The following is a 23,951-nucleotide window of genomic DNA, read 5'->3' as shown; positions in this document are numbered from 1 at the left end:
TCTTTGATCCAATATGCCGTCTACAGTCATCCCTTCCATCATGTCCAATCGAAAAGTCACACGTGCATACATTACAAAACACGTGGCGTTCCGAAACATTTTAAAATGACAAGCATGTCCATTCTTTTGAATAGTTTGGTCAAAAGTTCTGAAGAATAACGTTCTCTTTTTTTGCCACAGATACACATTGTTTTGTCACACGCTTCATTTCTACAACCGGTACTGAAGAACACAACACTATCTAACAACATAAAAAGGTTTCACGACTGTAGACACGACAAAAACACTTTGATGAAAAAAATTGCTTTCAAGAAAGTAATTAAAACAACACAGGTTAGCCAAGTACCGTACAAAAATTATCGTGATGTAAGTAGCTTACAAACTATAAGTCCGAGAATATGTACTAGTTGTATTGTACAACGGACATAATACCATACCATTTCTATTACAAAACACAAGAATTAATCTACTTATTTCGACAGTACATGCGCACATTTATTAGTTCCGTTATCTGCGCAACCACATGATGTATTCGAACTGCGTTCACGAAACACGCACATCAGAAACAGAATTTTTTTTTCCGTTACCATGCAGCACAAAGCCTCGTTTCCGCGATGTTCCGTAATTCGGTGTTAAATCCGTAATAATTACGGAAAATCCGTAATGGTTGGGTGCTCTGCAGAAATATACATGACACAAAAAATTCCCGGTTATTAAAAAAATTCTCTGTCATTTCCCTGATAATTCCCGATCAACGTGATTTCCCTGATAAATCCCGGTTTTCCCGGTGAGTGGCCACCCTGAAACAGAATAATTGGTTGAAAGATAACCATCCTACAAATAAACGAATGTGGCAACTGAATCAGTGTGTGTTCCATCACTTCTAACTGCCTACAAGTCTGAAAAAAGTAAATATCCAAAGGAACACACCCTTTGAATACGGTAATTATTTCTCATGTTGATGTGCTTGTTTATACTTCAAAATCATATTTTCATTCTTAACTTTTACATTAACTTCAATTGTATGATAGACACATTGCGCAAAATTGAATTTAACGTTTTAGATTTTCGTAACATTTACAATTAGCTACGTCTTATTTGTGACTGTGTCAAACAATAGGGCACATCAGCATCTCACGTTTAAAATCAAGAAAGAAACTTTTATTATACTAATAACAACCTCAGTGTTGTACACTATGACAAACAGTTAAACAACCGTTGGCAGCGTGCCAGTATAGGTTATTGGAGAATAACGTGCGGTGGCGAAAAACAAGTGTATGTAGAAGAAGAATAAATAATTATTTTTTGGGGGAGGGGACGTCCAAGAGAAGGGTTGCCTGATATCAAGGTCGACCTCTATTTAGGTTAATACGGTAGTCAGGGAGCTATACGTTAGGGTAGGGAATTTAATGAAATGGTTTGAATTGACAAAGGCTCATTCTTTAGCACTAACCCATTAAGTGGGTTATTTTGCTATGTATTTGAGTCCAGTCTGTGCTTATTGCAATACTGGTGTGTTTTTTGGCATGTGAGACTGAATTCAATCTGTAATAGGGCCTCAGAGTATGATAAAAAAATAATTTTGTTCACGCAGTAACAAAGCCTCAAAAATACGCACAGTTAGTTTTATCACAACCTTGGAAGATTCATAAATGCTAGGGCAGTGTTAGCAAGTAGCAAAAAAAATTTATATATTTTTTTTTTTCTGTAGAAATATTAAATATTTTGGTCATTATAATTATAAAAGACCTGGAGGATTCTGTTTGTGGGTTTCACATTTCATCGGGGTGGGGTGGGGGGGGGACATAAAATTGTATGATTTGTCTGTGGTGACTGCTAGGTATTTTTGCCTTGTATCTAATTAGGGCCAGGGTTCTTATTAGGTACATACACACAGTTACTGAGAGACTACAAGCATTCACAAACATTCTCATGATGTTTACTTGCTGTAGTGTATATATATATATGTATATATATATATATATATATATATATATATATATATATATATATATATATATATATATATATATATATATATATAGAGAGAGAGAGAGAGAGAGAGAGAGTATGTGTGTGTGTGTGTGTGCGTGCGCGCGTGTGTATATGCTCAGTTTATTGTTTTTTGTCTTGAATACCAGAACATTATTTGACACATAGTCCTATTTCTCAGTATTATTGGTTGGGTCCTCGAAATTGTGCTTTTAAATACTACAACAGTCTTTGAAAATACAACCATAATGTCTGCAAATACTCCCAGTGAAGACCAAACTCCCGCAATTTGAAGTTGAATTGCAGGGGTCCAGCTTTAGTGTTCGGCTCAAGTGTTACAGACAAACACTGTTCGAGTTCTATCGCAAAGCCAGAACTCTCGTCATGAGATCAGTCAAACTTCTAGCTGAATTGAAGTGCTTTGCAGGGCCAAGGCCATCTGGGTTCTGTTCTCTATGGTGTTGAACCCTGTATTTTTTTGCTAGTGGGAAACATTGCTGATGTTGCGGTGAGCCATTAATGTCATCAATGTTCCAAACCTATCTCGTCACATATTGTCTCTGATGAGGCCTATGTCAACTTGATGTTACTCTATCCATCCCAATCCCTTCGACAGGGTGAGGGTGCAGATTTTTTCATTTGTGATAGGTGGAATATAATCCATTTTTTTTCAAATCCATATATTGAATTACATTCTTAAGAGTGCCTTGGATCTTGATCTATTTTTCAAGTCAGGAATACAAAAATACATGAGCACAGCCACAAAATATTTAATTTTTGAAGAAAAATGCATCAATTACATTTTTATTTATAGTATTAAAAGCCATACTTAACATATTTAAGATTTAAACATATGTCGAATCGTCCCTGAATAAACAAACATTCCCAGAGTATTTTAACTGGTGACTGACAGTTTTGATATCTTCTGTAGAGATAAATAATGTATTACTTGTCTACCATACAGGTGCTAGTTTTGAATTTTTGTCACATATTTCACATGTGTTTCATTTTTCTTCAAATATAAATTTTTTTGAATACTTAAGATTTGATGGTGTATGAAGTTTTGAGGATCTTTGATTGACCCATCCCTGATTTTCACGCATAGCAATTGTTCTCTTTTGCAGTACTACCTGCAAATGGACGGAAGAGGCCACTATGAGTTCAAACCCATCGAAGAAGACACAAAAGAGTTTGGCTCCTGAAGATTTGTCTTTCAAAGATCCCAGAAGGGATGGGGGAAGTATAAAAAATTTCACAAGTGCCCTTAACCACAAAGTGAATTACTGTAAGTTGTTTTATCTTTTATTTCATTTCACATATATGACAGGAATAGAAGAACAAAAAGACATTGGTTCTATTGTCAAACCTCTAAATTACAATCATGTATTTTTTTAAATCAGTTCAGTAGCCGAATTTTTGTTTCATAATTTTTTTTCTTTCAACCTTATTTTCTGTTTAAAGAAGTGAGACAATTTCTCTTTAATTACAGCAGAAAAATTTGTGGGTTCATGCTGTTACAAGCCTCGTTACGGAGGTAATTGTAATAAAATGTTGGTTGTTTAGAGGTTTGACTAAATTGGTTAGAATTTTAATGTTTGTGGGACCAAAGGCTTTTCTTATCAGTAAACATGTGAAAGCATAGGCAATGTTCAGGTTTAAATCTGTGCCAGTGAAAAAAAGGAGGGGGGGGGGGGGAACCCTTAAAAATCTAGACTATTTATATGATTTGTAATTACTAAATTATTATTTTTTTATTAAAAAAAGTTTAATTTACTCAGTTAAATAATTTTGAGTTTTTTAAAACATAAATTTGTGGGTAGCCTGGAATTGTGTGACTTTGTGCATCTGTGGTAGTACTTTTTACCTGAGCTTTACTTTTGACTGGTTGAGTTTTGGCATGAGTTGAATATTTAAGTTTATTAATGCCCATTTTGTGCCTGTGAATATCGTAGTAAATGATTCAATTAGTAGTTTTCAGTGTTATTGTGAACAAGCAAAACTAAAAACTGGCTGTTTACTCCAAGTATGTACTTGAACACATTTGTGTGAACAGCCCAGAAAGTTACTGTGCTAAAGAAAAGGAATGCTTTATTTGTGCTGATAGGTATATGATGTATTTATTCTACCAAATTGTCCTTTCAAAATAAGTGAGGCAGTGCTCTATTAAGGTAGTACTGTGGTTTACTATTTTCAGTATCATTGCAATACATGTAAGCCATAATAATAACAACTTGTTAATGGTGATATACAGAATGTATTCAAAATGCAGGTAAAAACTGTAGTTACAGATGCAGGAAAAGTCAATATACATAGGTATGGAAATGCTTATGTTTATTGTTGGTGCTGTTACCGTGGACGAGATATGCTGGATACCTGTTATGTGAAATGCCATATTGGGGAGTGTGTACATAGTACACAAAATGTATGGTTTTCTGTGTACCTTGACAATATGGCATTTCACATAATAGGGCTCCAATGTATCTCATGTACACAGTAAAAATGGCTATAGTATAACCGACATGGACATTTCTGTAACCTCTAGAATCTTTGCGTATGAAACAGTTATTACATGAATTTTTGATACATACTGTTTTACTTATCACTGGATCATTTATTTTGGTATCTTTAATATTTATTACCTTTACAAATAACATCATAGCAAAAATTGATTTTGCCAATACTTAAATTGAAATATTGCTTATCACAACAATCTCAAAGATATGGATAGCGGAAACACGTCGCACATATTCTTCTTAAGAGCGTAACAATTTTTGTTATTTCTCCATATTTTAACTATACATTTCCATGGCAAAACGTTTTGGTGTTTAGGCTTGCTGATAGTAAAGAAAACAGCCGTAAAATGCTGCGGTTGAAAAATTGCAATTTCTTTAATATACGTGCAGTCATATTTTAGTAACATTAAAACATTTAAAAACATTTATATAAAATTAAATTTGAAACTTAACAAATATTTTTATTTTCAAATGTTTGCACACCCATAGCGCATCAAGTAATGGTTGCCCATATATTGCCTTGTAGATTTTGGACTTCTGAAGCCTGGTGCAACCCATACTACAGATTTTGGTGGTTCCATTGTTTTTTGAGGTTGGAGATTGTAATGTGGAATTACATGTGTTTACAGTCTGTGTCTGCACGGATGAGGATAATTTATTAATAACTTCCAGTTTTACACTGTAGTGGTGTTAAATTATCATGGAAAGGATGTCAATACTATGTTTATAAATAGTAAAATATTCATATAATAATGTTCACAAAATCCTTGAAGACATGTACATGATTTGAGTACACTATTTTTATATTGATCTTAAGTAATTTTTTTAAACTTTTTATGATGTTGTATACTGTTAAAATTATCATGGTGTTGTTCCAAAACTACTTAATCTGATATATATATAAAAGAGAGAGAGAAATATATTATATTAATGTTTTTAATACATTGTAATTAAAGTACTTTGTTATAAAATTTGTATTTTGAACGACGGTGCAGTTTGGAGTGTTTTGAAGTTTTTATGATAATGTTGGTTGTGCATTTTTGATTAAATATTGTTGATGTTATTAAATGTTAACCAAGTATGTGAATTAAACATTTTTTTACTTGGCTTTCATTTTTTTAATAGCATAGAATTCATACCTGAGAAATTATAATAAAAAAATAAATAAAGAATATATGTTATTAAAAAATATTTATTTTTTTAACAATAATTTGAGAGGATCAATCACAAATTTTCAAATCACATTTCCTTACTACTTGTTGTTCCACTTTGTTAGGAAAGGGAGGGGTTGGGGAAGCTGCCTTCCCTGTTACCTCTGGGATGTCTTGGACATAAACACTATACTCTTTAACTACTCTAATATAGAAAATTTGGCCTCATTAAAGCGTAGTACAAAACTTGATAAAGTAAAATAAAAAAAATTGTGTGCATGGAGTCTATGCGCAACAAATTTTAAACTTCTTGCTTATTATATTATTAGGTATAGGATACATAATTCTCTTTATCTGAGGTTGCATATTAAAAATATAATTTGTGGCAAACTAAAGTGTGAAAAGCATTATACTAGCAAAAATATTTAGTTACACAGCTTAAATAATACTCAAATAACACTGTTTAACAATACTGATTTACACAAGTAGTTAAAATAATATGTACATTAAAGAATAGGGTTGTGCGAATGTTCGGTATACCGATACCGAAATCGAAATTTTGCTACTTTCATTTTCGATTTCGGTAAGAATTGCATCTGTCGAAGTTCGTTTTTAGCGAAATATTTCGAGCCAAACGAAAGTTCAATAGCTTACCGAAGTTCGTTTGTTCTAGTTGAAAAAGAAATTGTAATTTAATAAAAATGTACAGTAGAATACCGGTACAATAACGTACCTTATTATAAAGTATATTTCACTTAACGAATTTTTTTTAAGTCCCCGCCAAAAATCATATCTTCGCCATGCAAAACGGTTTCAGTTTAAAGTATCATATTTTCACTATAACGTATAAATTCTACTAGTAGCGTGGCATTACTACACCAAAATTTACTTAAACTGGTAAATAAATTTCCAGCTAAATGATTAATGTAGTAGAACAAAGATACACAAATACCACCGCAACGTATTTTCTAACCTCTAAATTCTCAAAACAAAGTTAACAAACAGTTGCGCGCACAACCATAGATTATACCGTACGTAGAATGCGACGTGAGCAACACAACACGATTCGATACATCGAAAGACGGAGGTTTGAGAGAAGTATTAATTATTTAGACAAGAGTGTTACGCTACGCTAAAAATACTGTTTGATGTCTGTGCCGGGATTGTTTATTGTTATTGTTGAGTTTATTTTCAGGTTACGTTATTTGGACACCGCATTGCATTTGTGCTACAATATGAATGATCCTGGAGATAAAAAGAAACGAAAGCAATTCACGCTTAAGGAAAAAGTGGATATACTCAGAGAACTAGACAAGGGGAAAAAAGCAAGTCGCAGTTGCGAATACATATGGCATTGCGGCTCTCCTGTAGCTATTTTTTTTATATATTTTTTTCTCTTTGTAAAGATATGTATGCATGTTTCAGTACTAAGTACAAAAACTTGAGGTACCTGTAAGTACTTAGCACTGAGATTCTACTGTAATGTCTTTATATGATTTGCATATGTTATTACATTATTAGTAATAACAAGCAAATTATTAATTAGAAAAAAGATTTCCATTAAGATTAATTTACGTGGTGATGAAAAAAACTCACTTTAATGAAAATACGGTAAAATCATAATTTGAACAAACATGGCAGATAAAGTAAACAAAATTCAACCGTGATTACAGTAGGCCTAGGTATCAAAACAAAATCATGCAATATTTGAAAAATTACCTGATTCTTTTGCTTTCAAACAGTAGTGTAGGTACTATATTCGTAAAACATACATTCCAGAACTGTTAGTACACTATTTAGTATTTACCGTATACACATAAACAAAGAACATACCTACTTTTATTCGCGCACAGCCAAACAAAAACATTGTCGTCTGCTTTATTTAAATTTTACATACTCTGACTGGCATTTAAAATCCTCATAATATACAGCCAATTAGACAAAAAGGTCAACAAGTCACTGCGTGTAATGAGCACTTGGCAGCAACCATTTGTTATGTTTTGTTTTGACCATGTCCCTTGCCTGGTTTACAGCTTCTTGAGCTAGCCATGTGTGACAGTGGTGCAAGATGGCGGCTGTTCCGCAGTATTCACGTATTTTTTCATCAGTACCATGCACGAATAAATATATTATCATAGACTGCGACATTACGACTGTAAAGGAAATAGTCTGTGCGCTGAAAGATCTGGATTGATTCTTGAAATTTACGAGTGACATGGGGCTGTGTTGTGTGGTCTAGGGCGGATGTTGATTATATTAAATAGTAATATTTATATATACATCAAAAGGTACCAAAATGATTTATGTAATAGAATTTATTACTGAAGAGCTAATTTTGGGGCACTTTTTTTCTTTGTTAATTAAAAAATTTCGCTTAACTTTCGTTAAGAATATATTTATCTCATAGAAAAATTCATTTTCGTTTCACTTTCGCGAAACTTGATAAATTTTCTTTCACTTTCATTTCGTGTGGATAAAGTCACTTTCGCACATCCCTATTAAAGAACAATATTTTCTTGCAAATATGGCCTGTGTTGTGGTGCACAACAATAAGCTCAAACCCTGTTGTGTTGCCCTTTGCTCAAAAACTCCTTTAAGTCAGGGTGGCGTCAGGCACAAACGGATGCCTACCGCCACGACAACCCTAAAACCTACAGCATTGTATGGTTAAACCTGAGATGCACCCTACCATTTGCAGCCTGCTCAAGGATGCTCCAGCAATTATCGACCACCCCAATGGCCCCGGAGTAGGAATGGCTCGACGTGCCACCCCCAAGAAACAACTGTGCAAGATCACAAGGGCACAAATGCACGAGTGCGAAAGTATGCAAGTGCGTAAATGTGCAAGATAGCAAGAACGCAAGTAGGCTGTGTTATCTGTACCTTTCCGTGCTGTTTCTCTACTTGTTCCCCCACCACGTATCTAACTATTCCCCTCCTCGTGATCGGAATTTTCATAATTCTTGAAACTCGTTGCCCTCGTAGCAAAGAAGATTCATTGCAATAAAAACATTTATCTTAAAAACTGATTAAACCAAGATGGTGTTTATGTGTAACTTCGCTGCTTTACCCACTCAACAAGCATGTTCTAAGATGAGGTCTGTGACCCTTGTAGGATTTAAAGAGGAAATGGAGATTAAAAAAGGAGATTATATCAGGGAATTAAGGTCAGGGAATTTTCTTTCTGAGTTGGGTGTGTAAACATGTTTCAATGCATACCTGCCAACTTGTACGATTCTCCCGTAATTTGTACGTAAATCGCGAGGTATTACGATTTTAGGGAAGCATCTAAAATCTTAGATTTTTTGTTTGCCATTTTGAAATCGTATAATTTTCCACGCACTGCTAGTAATGAGAGACTTTAGTATCGGTTTTATGGTACGTTTATCATATGTTCAACTTAGGTATCAAGTTGTAATCTATAAAGTAAGCGATAATACCATAGTCACTCTACCACATTTTTTCAATCGCACGATTATAGCTCCCGCTAAGCTAGCCGAGTCAATACGATAGTAATGAGAGACTTTAGTATCGGTTTTATGGTACGTTTATCATATTTTCAACTTAGGTATCAAGTTGTAATCTATAAAGTAAGCGATAATACCGTAGTCACTCTACCACATTTTTTCAATCGCGCGATTATAACTCTCACTAAGCTAGCCGAGTCAATACGATCGATAGGTACAGTCGATTCTTGTCCCTAAAAGTGGAAATGTGACACAAAACATCTACAGTAAAGCCCCGATTTAACGAAGTGCTATGGTTACTGAAAATGTTTACTCTAAATCAATGTTTCGTTAAATCTGATTTACCAATTGTCAACGACCCCCCCTCCACCCAATTATTGGAAAACCATGTTTTTTGTGAATTTCATTGTCTGTGTTGCAAAATAACGCTTTGGTTTTCAATTAGTTAACTCCTGATTATCCGCGCTAATGGACAGGAATCATACCTCGGATAATCCAAAATCACGGATAATCCGCTTCATTTATTTTGTTATGAAAATAAAGTAGATAAAATTTCATATGACCCTGTGCTACCTTCTGCCATCTACTTACATGGTTGTGATACCATATGATCTCGCTTTCATTCGCGGTGCTTATTGTGAATAATTTATAAACCGTAAATTCTTTTTCAAAAACGCAATATTTTAAACAAAAAAAAAAGGGAATATTTTAGCCAGCCGACAGTCATTTTAAGAAATTGCCGCTGGCACAGAATACAGCCGACGCACTCTAGCAAATAGAAGATGGTGAGGAATAAAGTGCCGGATATTTGAAGGAAAATAGGCCTAAGCACTCACAAGTAAATTGTCTAAAACCCAGAAGAGGAGTCAGCATGATTCTAACGAGGGAGTTAGGAGAGCTGAATACGTGCTTTGGAAGGTTCGTCAGTGCCGCGGACAGGCCCACCCAGGCTGTTCTGGCCGTGTGCCCGGCCACCGAAGCCTCGCCGCCCGCCAGATCAGTCTCGACGCGGACAGGAATTTTTTAAAATGTCATCGCCTTGTGAATCTGAGAAGTGTGTTGCAGAACCAGCCACTTTAACTTCAACAGGAGCTGCTTCATTGAGCTCTGTAAAAGCATCTAATATTGGTAATTTTGCACTTAAGCCTACATCAAGCTCAGGTAAATCACCTAAAATAGAAGGTTTTGTAATAAATGATGATGTGACCAAAGCAGAAGTCATTTGGTGTATAAATACAGTTATGCTACCCTACCGCCTTCTGCTGTTAGGTGAATGCCTGTTTGGTTGCTTAGGGTGCCAACGGGCCGGGGTTTATGCGCCTGCGGGCCCGTTCGCAAGTAGAGCACGATCGTCTGTCCCAGGGTGTGATGTCGCTTTGTGGCATCAGCAGGCGGCGGGGTGAGATTATGTGTCCTAGGACTAGTGATCAGGGTGGCTTCCAATCAGTACACGCGGGTTCCTTTTAACGTTTATTAACACGCTACGCTCATACATGGCGCTGCGTGAGCATGACCTGTGTTAATTCAGGTTTGGCTCGGCTCGGCACGTCTATTGCGGCTAGCTGGCCCCGGGCATAATAAATACTCTTGACACAAAGTTACCCTAGTCCTGTAGCCATCCCCCAATGGACGTACAGGTTTACACAAATACCATAACACAAAGAAATTATACAGCGAACACGCGGGGGTTAACAATTACGTAGTACAGCCACTAAATGGGCACGAAGCCTTACACTAGCAGCGGACAAAGAGGCGGGTCCCGAAAGTCCTCGGGCCGAATTAATAAAATGCATACCTGCCAACTTTGGCCATTCCAAAAGCGGGAGGTTTTTTATGGGGGGGGGGGGGGGATTTTTGTTTATTTTGTAAATTTTGAATTTTTTTTTAAGAGTAAACCAGCATGATTAGCACAAGCAATGGGCAAATTGTGTTCTAAAATAAAATACTTTAACAAACACGCTGCTTTTGTCACACTATCTTCTTTCCGACTTGTGTCACGAAAAACGTCTAATTTCTGATTTGATGCCATAGCATTGACGGCATGTTTCTTCGTATTTATATGCTTCACAATGTCGCCCTTTCCGGCATGCGAGACGAAAAAATCACGTCACAAAGAACAAAATGCAGCATGTTCACCTTTCCTAGATTGCAAAATACACGGAAATTCGTCACTAAATGTCTTCTTGTACACAGCAAGATACTTCACTGTAGGCTTACTTAGCGCCATTTCTATTAAATCCATATTGCGGAGTAGGCCTACAACTAAACAACGCATACAAAATACTCATCACGCAACTGCTTCCACAAAATAATATTTTTATGAATACACCGATGAATAAATTTGAAGACTGTACTATAATGCTACCTCTACACTTCATCTGTGAGCACAGACGCGAACAAAGGCGAATTTGTTCGGGGAACAAACAATTCATACATAGCCGGCTGACAATCCGAAGCGAATTTGCGCACGAATGTAAACAGTAGTATCATAAATTCATTATTAATCCACTCCGTCTTTATTTCAAACCAACACCATGGAAAATACAGTTTACAATGTTGTCAACACACGCCATCTTGGAAAACAAATGAAACCTTTTTCTGGTTGGCTAATAAACACCAATGACGAACGTGTACCAAAACAGCTCCCATAATTATCGTAAATAACTACGTTTCTTTCTTAGATGTACGCTTAACCAAGCGTTTTAGCCGACAATTGTGGTCATTTAGGTTATTAAAATAACTACACGTTATGGTACGAACCGTAGTTACTATACGATTGTACGGAATAATGGTACAAACATATTAATTCTATAAATTTATTGCATTAGAAACTTCAAGATAAACAGAACCAAAAATCGGGAGATTTGAATGACAAATCGGGAGGGCGGGAGAAAGGGTATAAAATCGGGAGTCTCCCGCCTAAAGCGGGAGGGTTGGCAGGTCTGAAAATGATTACAAATATTACCTTGAAAACAAAATCCCCTTAGAGGGTACATATTTTAAGTTAAGCGGTGGCAAATTCAAACCGAACGGAGGTTGTCGCGGAGTCTAGAAAAAGTGATTTATAGAATTTACGCTATTGAAGTTAATGGCCAATGGAATAAAGGTTTTGATGGATTCCACGGTGCGCGACGCAGTTTACCCTGTTGAGGCTTGGTAACGAACTGCTGTCCAACATAGAATAAAGAGTATTTATAGAACAGAAACTCCCATGGGCTGGAGGGAGAAAAGGGTAAGGAGGGGAAACGTGGTAAACTGTTGGGGTAAGGCTGATAGAGTGGGGGCAGAGGCATTCCTGAAGGGGGAATACAGTAGATGGGTAGATATAGAGGACCTCGAAGGTAGATGGGCTGCCTTAAGAAATATTCTGCTGCAGATGGCTACACGTTTTGTACCTCAGAGGAGGGTAGGCCAAGGAGGTGACCCTCCCTACTATGGAAGGGAGTTGAAAGTGTTGAAAAGGAAATGTAGGAGGCTGCATGCGAGGGCAAGGAAGCTTGGGGGAGAGGAGATAGAGGCGGAAATGAAGGCGCTTGGGAAGGAACTAGGGAGGAAATCGCGGGAAGCAAGGGATGCTTACATGGAACAGCTGATGGGGGAAGGGGGGACGGTAAATGGGACGGAGCTCTACAGATACATAAGAAGAGTGAAGGGTGAGGAGGGAATAGGGGTTCTCAGAGGAGGAGGGGGGCAGGAATATACAGAGGACAGGGAAAAGGCAGACTTGCTGCAGGAGCAATATCTGGCAGTATTTACAAAGGGGGAGGCATGGGAGGGTAAAGAGGACGACAGTTTAATGGGCAGGAAGGCCTTTGAGCTGCGACTGACAGATGTAATTAAGGTGATCAGGAGGTTGAAAGGGAGAAAGGCAGCTGGGCCAGATGGTATAGGGAATAGTCATTTGAAGTTGGGTGATAGGGAGATTGGGAAGTACCTGTTGGAGGTTTTCAAGCAGTCTCTGGAGGAGGGGAAACTACCAATGGAATGGAAGGAGGCAGTGGTAGTTCCCATCTACAAGGGGGGAAATGATAAGGCGGAGCCAGGAAGTTACAGGCCGGTCAGTTTGACGTCCTGTGTAGGAAAAGTGATGGAGAGGTTGGTAGGAAGGTACGTAAAGGGGGAAATGGAAGATCTGGGGTGGGTGGATAACAGGCAGCATGGATTCAGGATGGGGTTTTCATGCGAGACCCAGATGGCTGGGCTGTTGGAAGACCTGGTGGAAGCGGTGGACGGGGGGAAGCAGATAGATGCAATCTTTATAGATTTTGAAAAGGCGTTTGATAAGGTCCCCCATAGGAGGTTAATGGAAAAGGTTGAGTTGCTGGTGAGGGATGGAAGGGTGGTAAACTGGGTGGGTGATTTCCTGAGGAATAGAAGACAAAGAGTGAGAGTGGGTGAGGAAAGCTCCGAGGAGGGGGAAGTGACGTCGGGGGTGCCACAGGGGAGTGTGCTGGGGCCTCTGTTGTTCACAATTATGATAAACGATCTGGGGGAGGGCATGAAAGCCAGATGGAGGCTATTTGCAGATGACTGTGTAGTGTATGAGGTTGTGGGGGAAGGGGGATGTTTAGCAGAGGACTTGATAAGGTTGGAGCAATGGACGGAGAAAAATGGAATGTCCTTGAATGTTGGTAAGACAAAAGTTGTCAGATTTACAAAGAGGAGGAAAGTCACACGAAATGTATATTACTGGAAGGGGCAGGAGATAAGAGAGGCAGCAGGATATAAGTACCTGGGGGTGACACTGAAAAATGACCTAGGATGGGCGGAGCACATAGAGGGGGTGGTCAGGAGGGGAAGGCAGGCGCTGGGGTTGCTTGGTAGGACCCTGCAGGGAGCTGGGAGGAGGACAAAGGAGAAGGCATACTCCACATTGGTCAGGCCAATGTTGGAGTATGCGGCGGCGGTCTGGGACCCCTACCTGGTGACTGAGGTGAAGGAGCTGGAAGGGGTGCAGCGCAGAGCGGCTAGGTGGGTGATGGGAATGTGGAGAAGGAGGGAGGGGCAGGATGGGAAACTGCATAGCCCAACGGAAATGATTAAGGAGTTGGGGTGGGAAACGTTACAGAGGAGAAGAAGAGTGGAAAGGTTGGTCAGGATGTTCAAGGTGCTGAAGGGGGAAGGGGGATGGGGGCAATTGGGAAGCAAAGTACATAGAGGGGAGTACAGAGGACGAAGAGACCACAGATGTAAGCTCCAGAGGGTGTGGAGGCGGACAGAGAGAGGGCGGAACACCTTCCTGGTGAGGACGGGGAGGGAGTGGAATGGGCTGGGGGAGGAAATGGTGGAGGTCAGGGATGGGAGGGAGCTGAGGAGAAAGCTGATGGAGGGGGGGGGGGGAGAGGGGAGTGAGTGGGAGTTCTTGCCACCGGGTGAAGCCCAATTGCAGGTTAATAATAATAAGTTATACTAAGCTGCCGGGCACTGTTTTTAGCGCCCCTGGCGGCTGGGTGGCAAACTTAACTATAAGAGCGCGAGCCTTTTGAATAGTAAGTGTGTATAATTGATATTTTGAATTAACACAACCTTGAAATTTCCATTTCTGGCAATTAGAAAAAGAAATATCAAGCTTGTGACATGTTTGACACCAGTAACCATTTTTTTTATCTATTTCAAAAATTATATATTAATTTTAAACTGCACTATTCACCAAATTTTTAACTTCTTAGAGATATATTTTTTTTGCTGGCATTTGACACGCAGTAATTAATATTACCTATGTAACTTCATTGTAAACACCATATTTAACTTCATTGTAAACACCATATTTAACCCCAAAAAATTTAACACTGTTGAATTATTGCAAGATGCCTATTTAGGTTATGTACGTACATATCAAAACAATTTCTTGCAGACTATTTATAATGTTTCACTTAAATGCATGTATTGGAATTATTTTTGTTGTATGTATTTTAGGATCATGTACCAATTACACTGGTCTGCAGAAAAAAAATTTTTTTTCTCATTGTTTTTATGCATGATTACATCATATTTGGTGCTCTTACCACGGAATTTAACATGCAAAAAAATACAGCACATAGATTTTAAACATAATGTCCATTTAATTAAAAAACAATATTATTTTAGTAACAACAATTACAAAAATGTGAAAAAAGACTACGGTCTAAGTTTTACAACGAAAAATGCTAATTTTACAGTTACAAGTTATAGAAATATCAGTATATTTATCTCATTATGCTAATATAATTCAAGTTATTTTGTAGTGTTTTTCTTTTCATCATTTCCATCGAAGTTTCTCGGCGAATCTCGACCAACAAAAATCAGCAAGCATTGCTGCTGACCATTTTCCATTGTAGCGTCTTTCAATATGCATAATATCCTGATGAAACCTTTCACCATGCTCATCTGATACGGCACCGAGATTTTCCGGAAAGAAATCTAAAAGTGAGTCCAAAAAATGAATTTTGAGTGACATATTGCATCCTAAAGCTTTATAAGCAGAAAGAAGCTCTCGAATGATTTGTCGGTAGTTGCCAGCTTTTGTATTACGTAGAAAATTATGACACACTTTTACAAAAGCCACCCAACCTTTTTTTTCAGCTTTGCTCAACTTCGAATTGAAAACTTCATCCCTCATAAGCTCTCGTATTTACGGACCTACAAAAATTCCTTCTTTCAATTTCGCGTCACTGATTCGAGGAAATTTTGTTTTCAGATATTGAAAGCCTGCACCATCCTTGTTCATAGCTTTCACTAAGTTTTTCATGAGCCCCAACTTTATATGAAGTGGTGGCAAAAAAATTTTGTCACTTGGCACTAGAGGTTCTTGAGATACATTTTTAAGTCCAGGTGTCAAGCTTTTTCTTTGCGGCCAAGTTTTCACTTTGTAATGTTTGTCTCTTACGCGACTGTCCCACTCACATAAAAAACGGCAAAACTTGGTGTATCCTCCTTGCAATCCAGTAAGTATAGTGACAACTTTTAAGTTAGCACAAATATTTCATAGGTATTGAGAATATTTTATTTTTTTCAAGTAATACCTCCAGATTTGCATAATTTTCTTTCATGTTTGTTGCATGTGCTAGAGGCACTGATGGGTATTTATTTCCATTGTGAAGTAAAATGGCTTTCAAACTAATCTTCGACGCATCAATAAAAAGTCTCCATTCGTCAGAATTTTCTGGGAAACTCAGTTCTTCAAGAAGCCCTGCAGCATCATTACAATATACTAAATCATTTTCGTTGGAAAAGTAACTCGTAAAATCTTCTTGTCTTGTGCGAAAATATGAGACTCTTGTACTTTTATCCAACAAATTCCACTGTTTCAATCTTGATCCGAGTAATTGAGCCTTAGATTTTGATAGCCCCAAGTCTCTAACTAGATCATTTAAATCAGGTTGTTTAAGAAAATAAAGTTCTTTTGATGGGCTTGAAGATCCAGATAAAGCATATGATGATGAAAATGTACAGGTAGAAATAAAACTCGATTGAGGCTGTAGACCAGAAGTATTTTTATTTTCCATCTTCTCGCTATTTTTTTGGAGGTACTGGAGGTGAACTGCCTTCACCACGAGGAAGTGGTCTCTTTGCAGATGCAATGTTTGGATATACAATGTTGTTTTTATTTTTTTCCGAGAATCCTCGTGTTGATGTCATGCAGAAATAACAGTCATTTTCATGATTCTGAGGTTCACTCCAAAGCATTGGCATCGTAAACAGCATAGATTTGTGACTTCCTTCAAGCAAACCTCTCAACGTTCTTGAACAACTGTTACAGCAAATTTTTGGCAACCAACTTTTATCCCTCTCATCGGTAGAGAATACAAAATAAAGATGATAAGCTTTTTTAACAATATCTGTTATCTTATTTCACTTTTTTTTTTTTTTAGAGTAAACTCACCACAAATGTAACAAAAACAGTCGGTAGAATGCTTACAAGTGCGCAGCATTTTATAACCTAAAATTGAATGGAATTTATTTAAAGAAAATTTTTAAATTTCTATTTTATTTTTAATATCTCTGTCTATAAAAAATGGATAACCTACACATAAAATACTTAGAATATATGTATAACATGAATTTTGTGCAAAACTTACTAAAGTATTTGATATAGAACGTAAACAATTAAAAGACAAGTTTTCAACTAACTGTTGTAAAGTCACAGTGTAGGTCTACTGCGCAGGCGCATATGTACTACCATAGAAATCACTTTCGGCACTTTCCTTCTTTCTCTTATAACTAGCAAAAACCTATTTCGTATGTATATAAATTGTTTATAATGTTAACGCATAAAACGAATTTAAAAAAACCCGAAATTTATCATATTTTGGAAAAAAATTCATATCGAAAAATCTAGACGTGATAGAAAAAATTGGTCATAGGGAACAGATTCAGAGCATCAAAATCTTCATATTTATTACATAATTTTTTTAAGGATGATTTTGTTGCAGCCTAGTGATTATTTTAAAAAATTGTAAAATTAATAATAGTTTCATTCAGCACTATAGATTAAATTAAATAATCTTTTTTAATTTTCAACACTGAAATTGTTGTCGCAGGAGAACTTAACAAAGGACTGGATCACTGGTTCGTTACTATAGACTCAACTATGTAAAAAAAATGCATATGAACCAAGCTTACGAGACTAGCTTAGGGCGTGATTTGTCCTGTTTGGGGTGCTAAGACTCAAGTCCACTTACCACGCGTTTTTACGGACCTGAACACTTTCACAACTAAAAACATTGAATTATTAATTAATATATGTATAAAAACTAGTTTAAATGAAACATATATGTTTTAAATCTTATTCAAATTTTTTCCTCTAACAAAGAAAGTTTTATTCATAATCAAACAAATTAAATAACACTATATAGGATAAAACACTCAAGTATAAATCTACAAAACAAGCTGACTTACTTACACGTATGCACAGAGTTTGCACAGAAGGGGGGGAAAAGGGTGGGGGGGGGCAGCAGTGCACTGCATTGGGCTCTTTGAGGGGCCCAGCTCCTGGTTGTCATGATGTTATTTAATTTGGCCACCAGGAGTTAATTATTTTTATGGTTCAATTTTGGTATAACTGCATATTTTGTGAGTAGTTTTTGATAACAGGGAGCTAACAAAGTTTAATTGTTCAAGTGCTTGCAGGCAGGTACACTGAATTACATCTTACATAAGAAATCTTTACTGCAGTGAGTGGCACTGACAGACTGTTCTTAAGCATGCTTTATTCAAGACAAAATGTTGGCAGGCTGTCACAATTATATTCTTGATAATTCTACCTGTAAGAGCCTTGACACTAATTGACTGCTCATGGTGTTCACCCCATCTGTCATATTAAAGCAAAGAGGCATGATGGTTAAGAGATCAAATAACTTGCCTCTCACCTAAGTAACGGGTTGTAATCTGGATTTTTCAAAATTGGGAAACATGTTGGATGTTGCTGCAAACCAGTAATTTTTCCCAAGATACTTCTGTTTCCCATCAAATGTGTGCTATCGCTTCTCTATCTCACTATTTCCTTACACATTCACCTCCAATGACCCTGATACTGATGCAACATCAAACCATTACTTGGCTATGCAAACAGTATGTTTGCCCACAAAATAAAGCAATCTGCCCCTCTATTGATATTGAATTGCATTTACTATTAGCCACATATGTCAGCAAAAACAACATGGAGCATAAGTATTGCAATCCCCACTACTGTACAAGTAGATTTGGACATGAACAGCAGGTTTATTCACAATTCTTTAACTGAACAATTAATTGAATTATAATTGTACAGTAAGTCCTCGGTTTACGTCGGGGTTACGTTACTGAAAACCGCGACGTAAATAGAAACGACGCAAAATGAGCCATGTTTCATGCCACCGGCCGGCCACGGCCCAAGGTTGGCCGGAAGCGCTGGCATACAGACGTGACAACGGGCAATTTTATCAGCAAATGACAACCGACAGCGTGGGAAACAAGTCCAACTAGTACTTCTCAGCTTTATAGAATGGTTATTTAACCAGCTGTTTTATTACCTTTATTGATTGAAATATAAAAACAGATATATAGTACATACTGTACGTAATATAAACACATAATGCATTCAAAGTTTAAGGATACAAAGTGGTTTAGCGCTACACAGATTTTACTTTGAGTCATTCGCGGGAGAAAACAACTGTTTTCTTTTGGAGGCTGGTAAGAACAAAGTCAAAAGAAATGCATACATACAATAAAAGTACTATAAGTATGACAAACATTGAGAGCCCTTGATTTAAAATAGTCACATGAAGTAATAAACACCTAAAAGAGGTTATACAATAGCACGGCGCAATTCTTACAATTTACGTACGGGAATAATTCTAATAAAAATCAATGTAAAATATTTTTCATGAGAAACACTACTTTAAATTTACGTCGCAAACAATATAAATTATATCCTTTGAGTAACCTTTCAAGGCTCGTGGGTTGGCTGACTTGGTTATCAGCAGTGGTTTCATTTTACAGTCGCCAGCTGCATTTGCCGCCAACAATACTGTCACACGATCCTTTGCAGCCTTGAAACCAGGCGCAGTCCTCTCTTGTTTAGCGATGTAGGTTCTCGCCGGCATTCTTTTCCAGAATAGTCCCGTTTCATCTGCATTGGAAACTTGTTTCGGCATGTAGCCACCTTCTTCAATGATCTTCTCAAGTTTCGGGATGAATTCCTTTGCGGCGTCAGTGTCGGAACTTGCTGCCTCGCCTGTCAGATTTATATTATGGAAACTGTACCTGGCTTTAAATCGCTGAAACCGCCCGCAGCTGGCATTAAACACTTCCTCTTTAACGGTTGAAGTACCTTCAACATTTTTCATTTCCTCATTGTACAATGATAGAGCTTTGCTTTGAATAAGCCTTAAATTTACGGAGCAATTGTGCTGGTTCTGTGTTTCAATCCATACGGCAAGCATCTTCTCCATTTTCTCCATAGCGCTATTACGTGTATAACTCGTCTTTGTAGCACTGACAGATGACATGTTCAGTAAACTACTCTTTATTTTGTCCGCGTTTGATCGAATTGTACGAACTGTGGTAGGTGGCAGACCTAACACTTTACTAATCTCAACAGCCCTCTCGCCCGAATCGAAAAGTCTCAAAACTTCCATTTTCGTGGCTAATGAAACATGTGTTCTGTTCTTATTTTTTGAAATTACGTTTGAAGATAAATTTAGTCGTTTGGAAGACATCTTATGAAGAAAAAATCATAAATTGCAGTGAGCTGATACTGTAGGCCTACTACAAACGCATTTAATCACGATAAAGTTAACAACGGCACGTTTAAAACTCCGGCCAACTCAATGATATAGTGATGGGCAGAATGGTTCTTTTGACCGAATCGGTTCTTTTGGATCAGTTCCGTGAAATGATTCGTTCATCTCGTTCATTTCGTTCTTTTCTGGGTATGGGATCTGTCTCTTTTATCCTTTAGAGTATTAGCTACGTGTATTTGTATTTGTATTTGAACATTGCTTTTCGTAGCCAGTGATTCACAGTTGCGTATATTTTATTACTTTTTAAGTTACAAATATTAATATACCTACAGGCTATTTACACTCTAGTGACAGTAAAGTGTTTACATGTAGACCAACACATTTAGAGAAAATAATACAAAAATTAAATATTACTACTGCGATTCAGTATGAAGAGAGACAAATGAAGTACGTTGATTAACCAAAAAATTGTAAGTGTGAACATTTGTAGTTACTTTCCCTGTTATTTTTAATCCATACGGTTTGTTTTTTATTTCAAAATTTGTGTATGTGAATGTGAAAAAGCAATTTTAAACCACTACTTAACAGTTGACATTTTCAGGTATAGATACCTTTCATGTTACCCTATTTTATTTGATCAGTTATCGTTTGCTCTTGTGAACATGCGAACGCTGTGATTACTACTTCTTCAGACTCCTGACGTCATGAATCATTTCACGAACGAATCGGACCGGGCGCGTGAACGGTTCTCTCATCTCGTTCTCTCCGCGTTTTCGTTCTTCCGAATCTTGGAAGGTACCGGCTCTCAAAGAGCCGGTTCTTTACATCGCGAACGAATCACAAGATTTCGTTCTCTCAAAGATTTGTTCGTTTTGAACGAATCGTTCACGAACGACCCATCACTACAATGATATCATAGCGACTGAAGTGCCAAGGAGTTGGACGAAAAGGGGTAGGAGAAAATGCTGTGTCGTTGTGGGAAGTAGATAACACTTCTACGTGCGAGATACGTGGGTGGCCGAGCGGGCGGGCTGGTAGTATTGCATCACCGCGCGGAGAGCAGCGGAGAGCAGGAAGCGTCCCTCATGATGTATGATAAGGCGGTGAACGTGTAGCTTACGCTACATAGCATAAATTAACTACCGAAGGAAACAAAGAATTATAAACGAATTATATATGGTGTTTTGGTTAAAATAAAGATTTATGGTCATTGTAAACGACGTTATTGTGAATCGGCGACAACTTAAATTGAAACATGAGTACTCAAACATTAGCGACGTTAATCCGAAACGACGTAAATCGGTACGACGTAAATAGAGGACTTACTGTACACTTACAACATTCTTTTTTAAAATAATAAATTACATATACATAATACACAAGATGTGACAAAATTAAATTAAGCTGATAATAAAATTATTTTTGTACTTACATTGGTAGAGCAAACCCGGAAAATTGTTGGACACAACATTCTTTTTTAAAATAATAAATTACATATACATCATACACAAGATGTGACAAAATTAAATTAAGCTGATAATAAAATTATTTTTGTAATTACATTGGTAGAGCAAACCCGGAAAATTTTTGGTCAAGATGGGTATGCTTTTAATTCTCTTTTCACATAATCCATTGTTGTGTCCCTTCGTAAGTTGGCAGCAGTGGGACTAGTTGTAAACAAAGGTGTTTATGGCGGTACGCGGCTACGACAGACCAGCAGGTCATGTGTTGTGTGTGAACAACGAGGTGCAATACGTGTACCATGAATGCTGCGATATGCGGCGTTAGTGTCATCTACATAACACTGGCGACGAGGTTGTAATAACCACGCGTTTTCGGGTCGCATCGGGCACCTGATAATCCGCGGCAGCATAACCTAAATGGCGTCATGGAACTCGTTTGGTGAGTTTGTTCCGGGCCAGGATGCCTGGCAGACGTACGTGGAATGGGTGAAATACCTGTTTATAGCGAATAAAATTACGGACAAAGAGGAGCAGAGAGCCATATTTTTTACGGTATGTGGGGCCGAATTGTACACTTTAGTGGCGTCGTTGTGCCTGCCAAAAGCTACCAGTGAAGTGGATATTAAGGACATTTTAGCAGCATTGTCCAATCAATTCAACCCCAAGCTGAGCGAAATAGTGGAAACTTACAAATTCCACAACAGGAGGGTGAGTCCATTTCAGAGTATATATATTTTTCTTGTTTTACCCCAAACTATCCCTCCTCCCACATTTTACTACTTATAATGAAATTATTTAGTCCTTGCAGTGAAATTTTATAAAATGGGCCTGGGTTGAATAGGCCTATTAAATATCAGTGCCTGCAGCAAAGGGAAATAAATTAGATCTAAAACACTATTGCTAATTATTTTAATTTTAAAATAGGTTGGAAAAATCTCATTTTCTAGATAATTTAATAGATTATTTTGAAAACTAAATCAGTATGTGTATCCGAACACTGTAAGATTCTTTTTTAAGAACATCAGCTTTTGAAGAGTCTGTGGCTGCAGTCTGTTACGTTTCTTGTCTGCTATATCCCCAGCAACACTAAACAGTCTTTCAGAGTTGACAGTGCTCGGAGGAATACCCAAGAACTTCCGTGCCACTGATCTTAGTTTCAAGTGTTGAGAATGATGACAGTAGTTAAAAATGTCATCACTAATTGACAAATTTGGTTCACTGAGATACTGAGTCAATTCATTTTCTGCAGCTTGACTTGGGGAAGGTTGATGACTGGAAATGTCAGATGCACTCATAAGCTCTTCACAAATTGCCCACCAAGAAGCTTCTTTGACACTAGTGACTGAAGTGTTCTATTCAGTCGCTTTGGGCTTTGGAATGTGGTCATTTAAACCAGTACATGTGATTGTCATTGCTTTTAAGAGCTCCTCTTTTACTAGTTTCACTGTATTCTCCTCTTGAAATGGTCTACAACAAATAAGAAATGCAGTCATATACACCAGTTAGTCTAAAGTTTTAAATGCATTTAAAGGTTTGGATGTTCGTACAGCCTAGTTTTTCAGTTGCTTGCAACTGCATTATTTCAGCATGATTTCCACATGGGAAAACTGGGAGTGACCCAACCAGGAATCGAACCTGCATCTATTTTAATGGGAAGCAAGCCCTATTATCTCTTTGACCACAACTGCCCCGTGTACATATGTCAGCAATAGGCCTACTATTGTTTGCATGTCAAGAATCATAAATAAAGAAAAGACTATTTGTCATCAATACCTAATTTTGTAACGAGGATCAAGAGCAGTTGCTATCAAGTAGAACAGGTCATCTTTAATATGACCAAATCTTGTATCAATTGATCTTTTAATATCTCTCGCTATACAATCCAATCCTTTGCATTGTTAAGAACTTCTCTGCTGCACACTTTAGGCTTGTAATAATAGGTATAGCATTCCGAGTGTAGCTTTAGATGAGCTGAGAGAATGTGTTGCCTCATCAAATAACTTGAGGATCTTCACCAAATTTTCTGCAAGCACCCAGTCACTGTTGGTTAGTTCTACATTCAAACTGATTGAGGCAGTGGCCACTGCAATAGCAGTGCGTTGCTCGCACAGCCTCTGCAGCATGTGGAATGTGGAGTTCCAACACGTGGGTTCGTCTTGGATCA

The 23,951-nt window shown here is 37.5% G+C and overlaps 1 protein-coding gene and 1 long non-coding RNA gene across 4 annotated transcripts in view; one reads left to right on the top strand and one right to left on the bottom strand.

Moving 5' to 3' along the window:
- Positions 1 to 5,615, top strand: part of LOC134527742 (ATP-binding cassette sub-family D member 3) — a 141,639-nt gene extending 136,024 nt beyond the window's left edge. Inside the window, exon 15 of one of the 2 annotated variants that reach the window (XM_063360669.1) lies at positions 3,117 to 5,615. In XM_063360669.1, the coding sequence (XP_063216739.1) occupies positions 3,117 to 3,194 (78 nt within the window). In that variant the 3' untranslated portion in view covers positions 3,195 to 5,615. The remainder of the gene's footprint in view (positions 1 to 3,116) is intronic. The other variant, XM_063360668.1, reaches the window with a different exon arrangement.
- Positions 1 to 23,951, bottom strand: part of LOC134527743 (uncharacterized) — a 60,239-nt gene that overhangs the window by 22,041 nt on the left and 14,247 nt on the right. The gene's annotated exons all lie outside the window — the stretch shown is intronic.

The sequence above is a fragment of the Bacillus rossius genome, chromosome 1, assembly GCF_032445375.1.
Source record: "Bacillus rossius redtenbacheri isolate Brsri chromosome 1, Brsri_v3, whole genome shotgun sequence".
In the NCBI taxonomy this organism is placed as follows: Eukaryota; Metazoa; Arthropoda; class Insecta; order Phasmatodea; family Bacillidae; genus Bacillus; species Bacillus rossius.
This window is presented reverse-complemented; position numbering and strand designations above follow the sequence as displayed.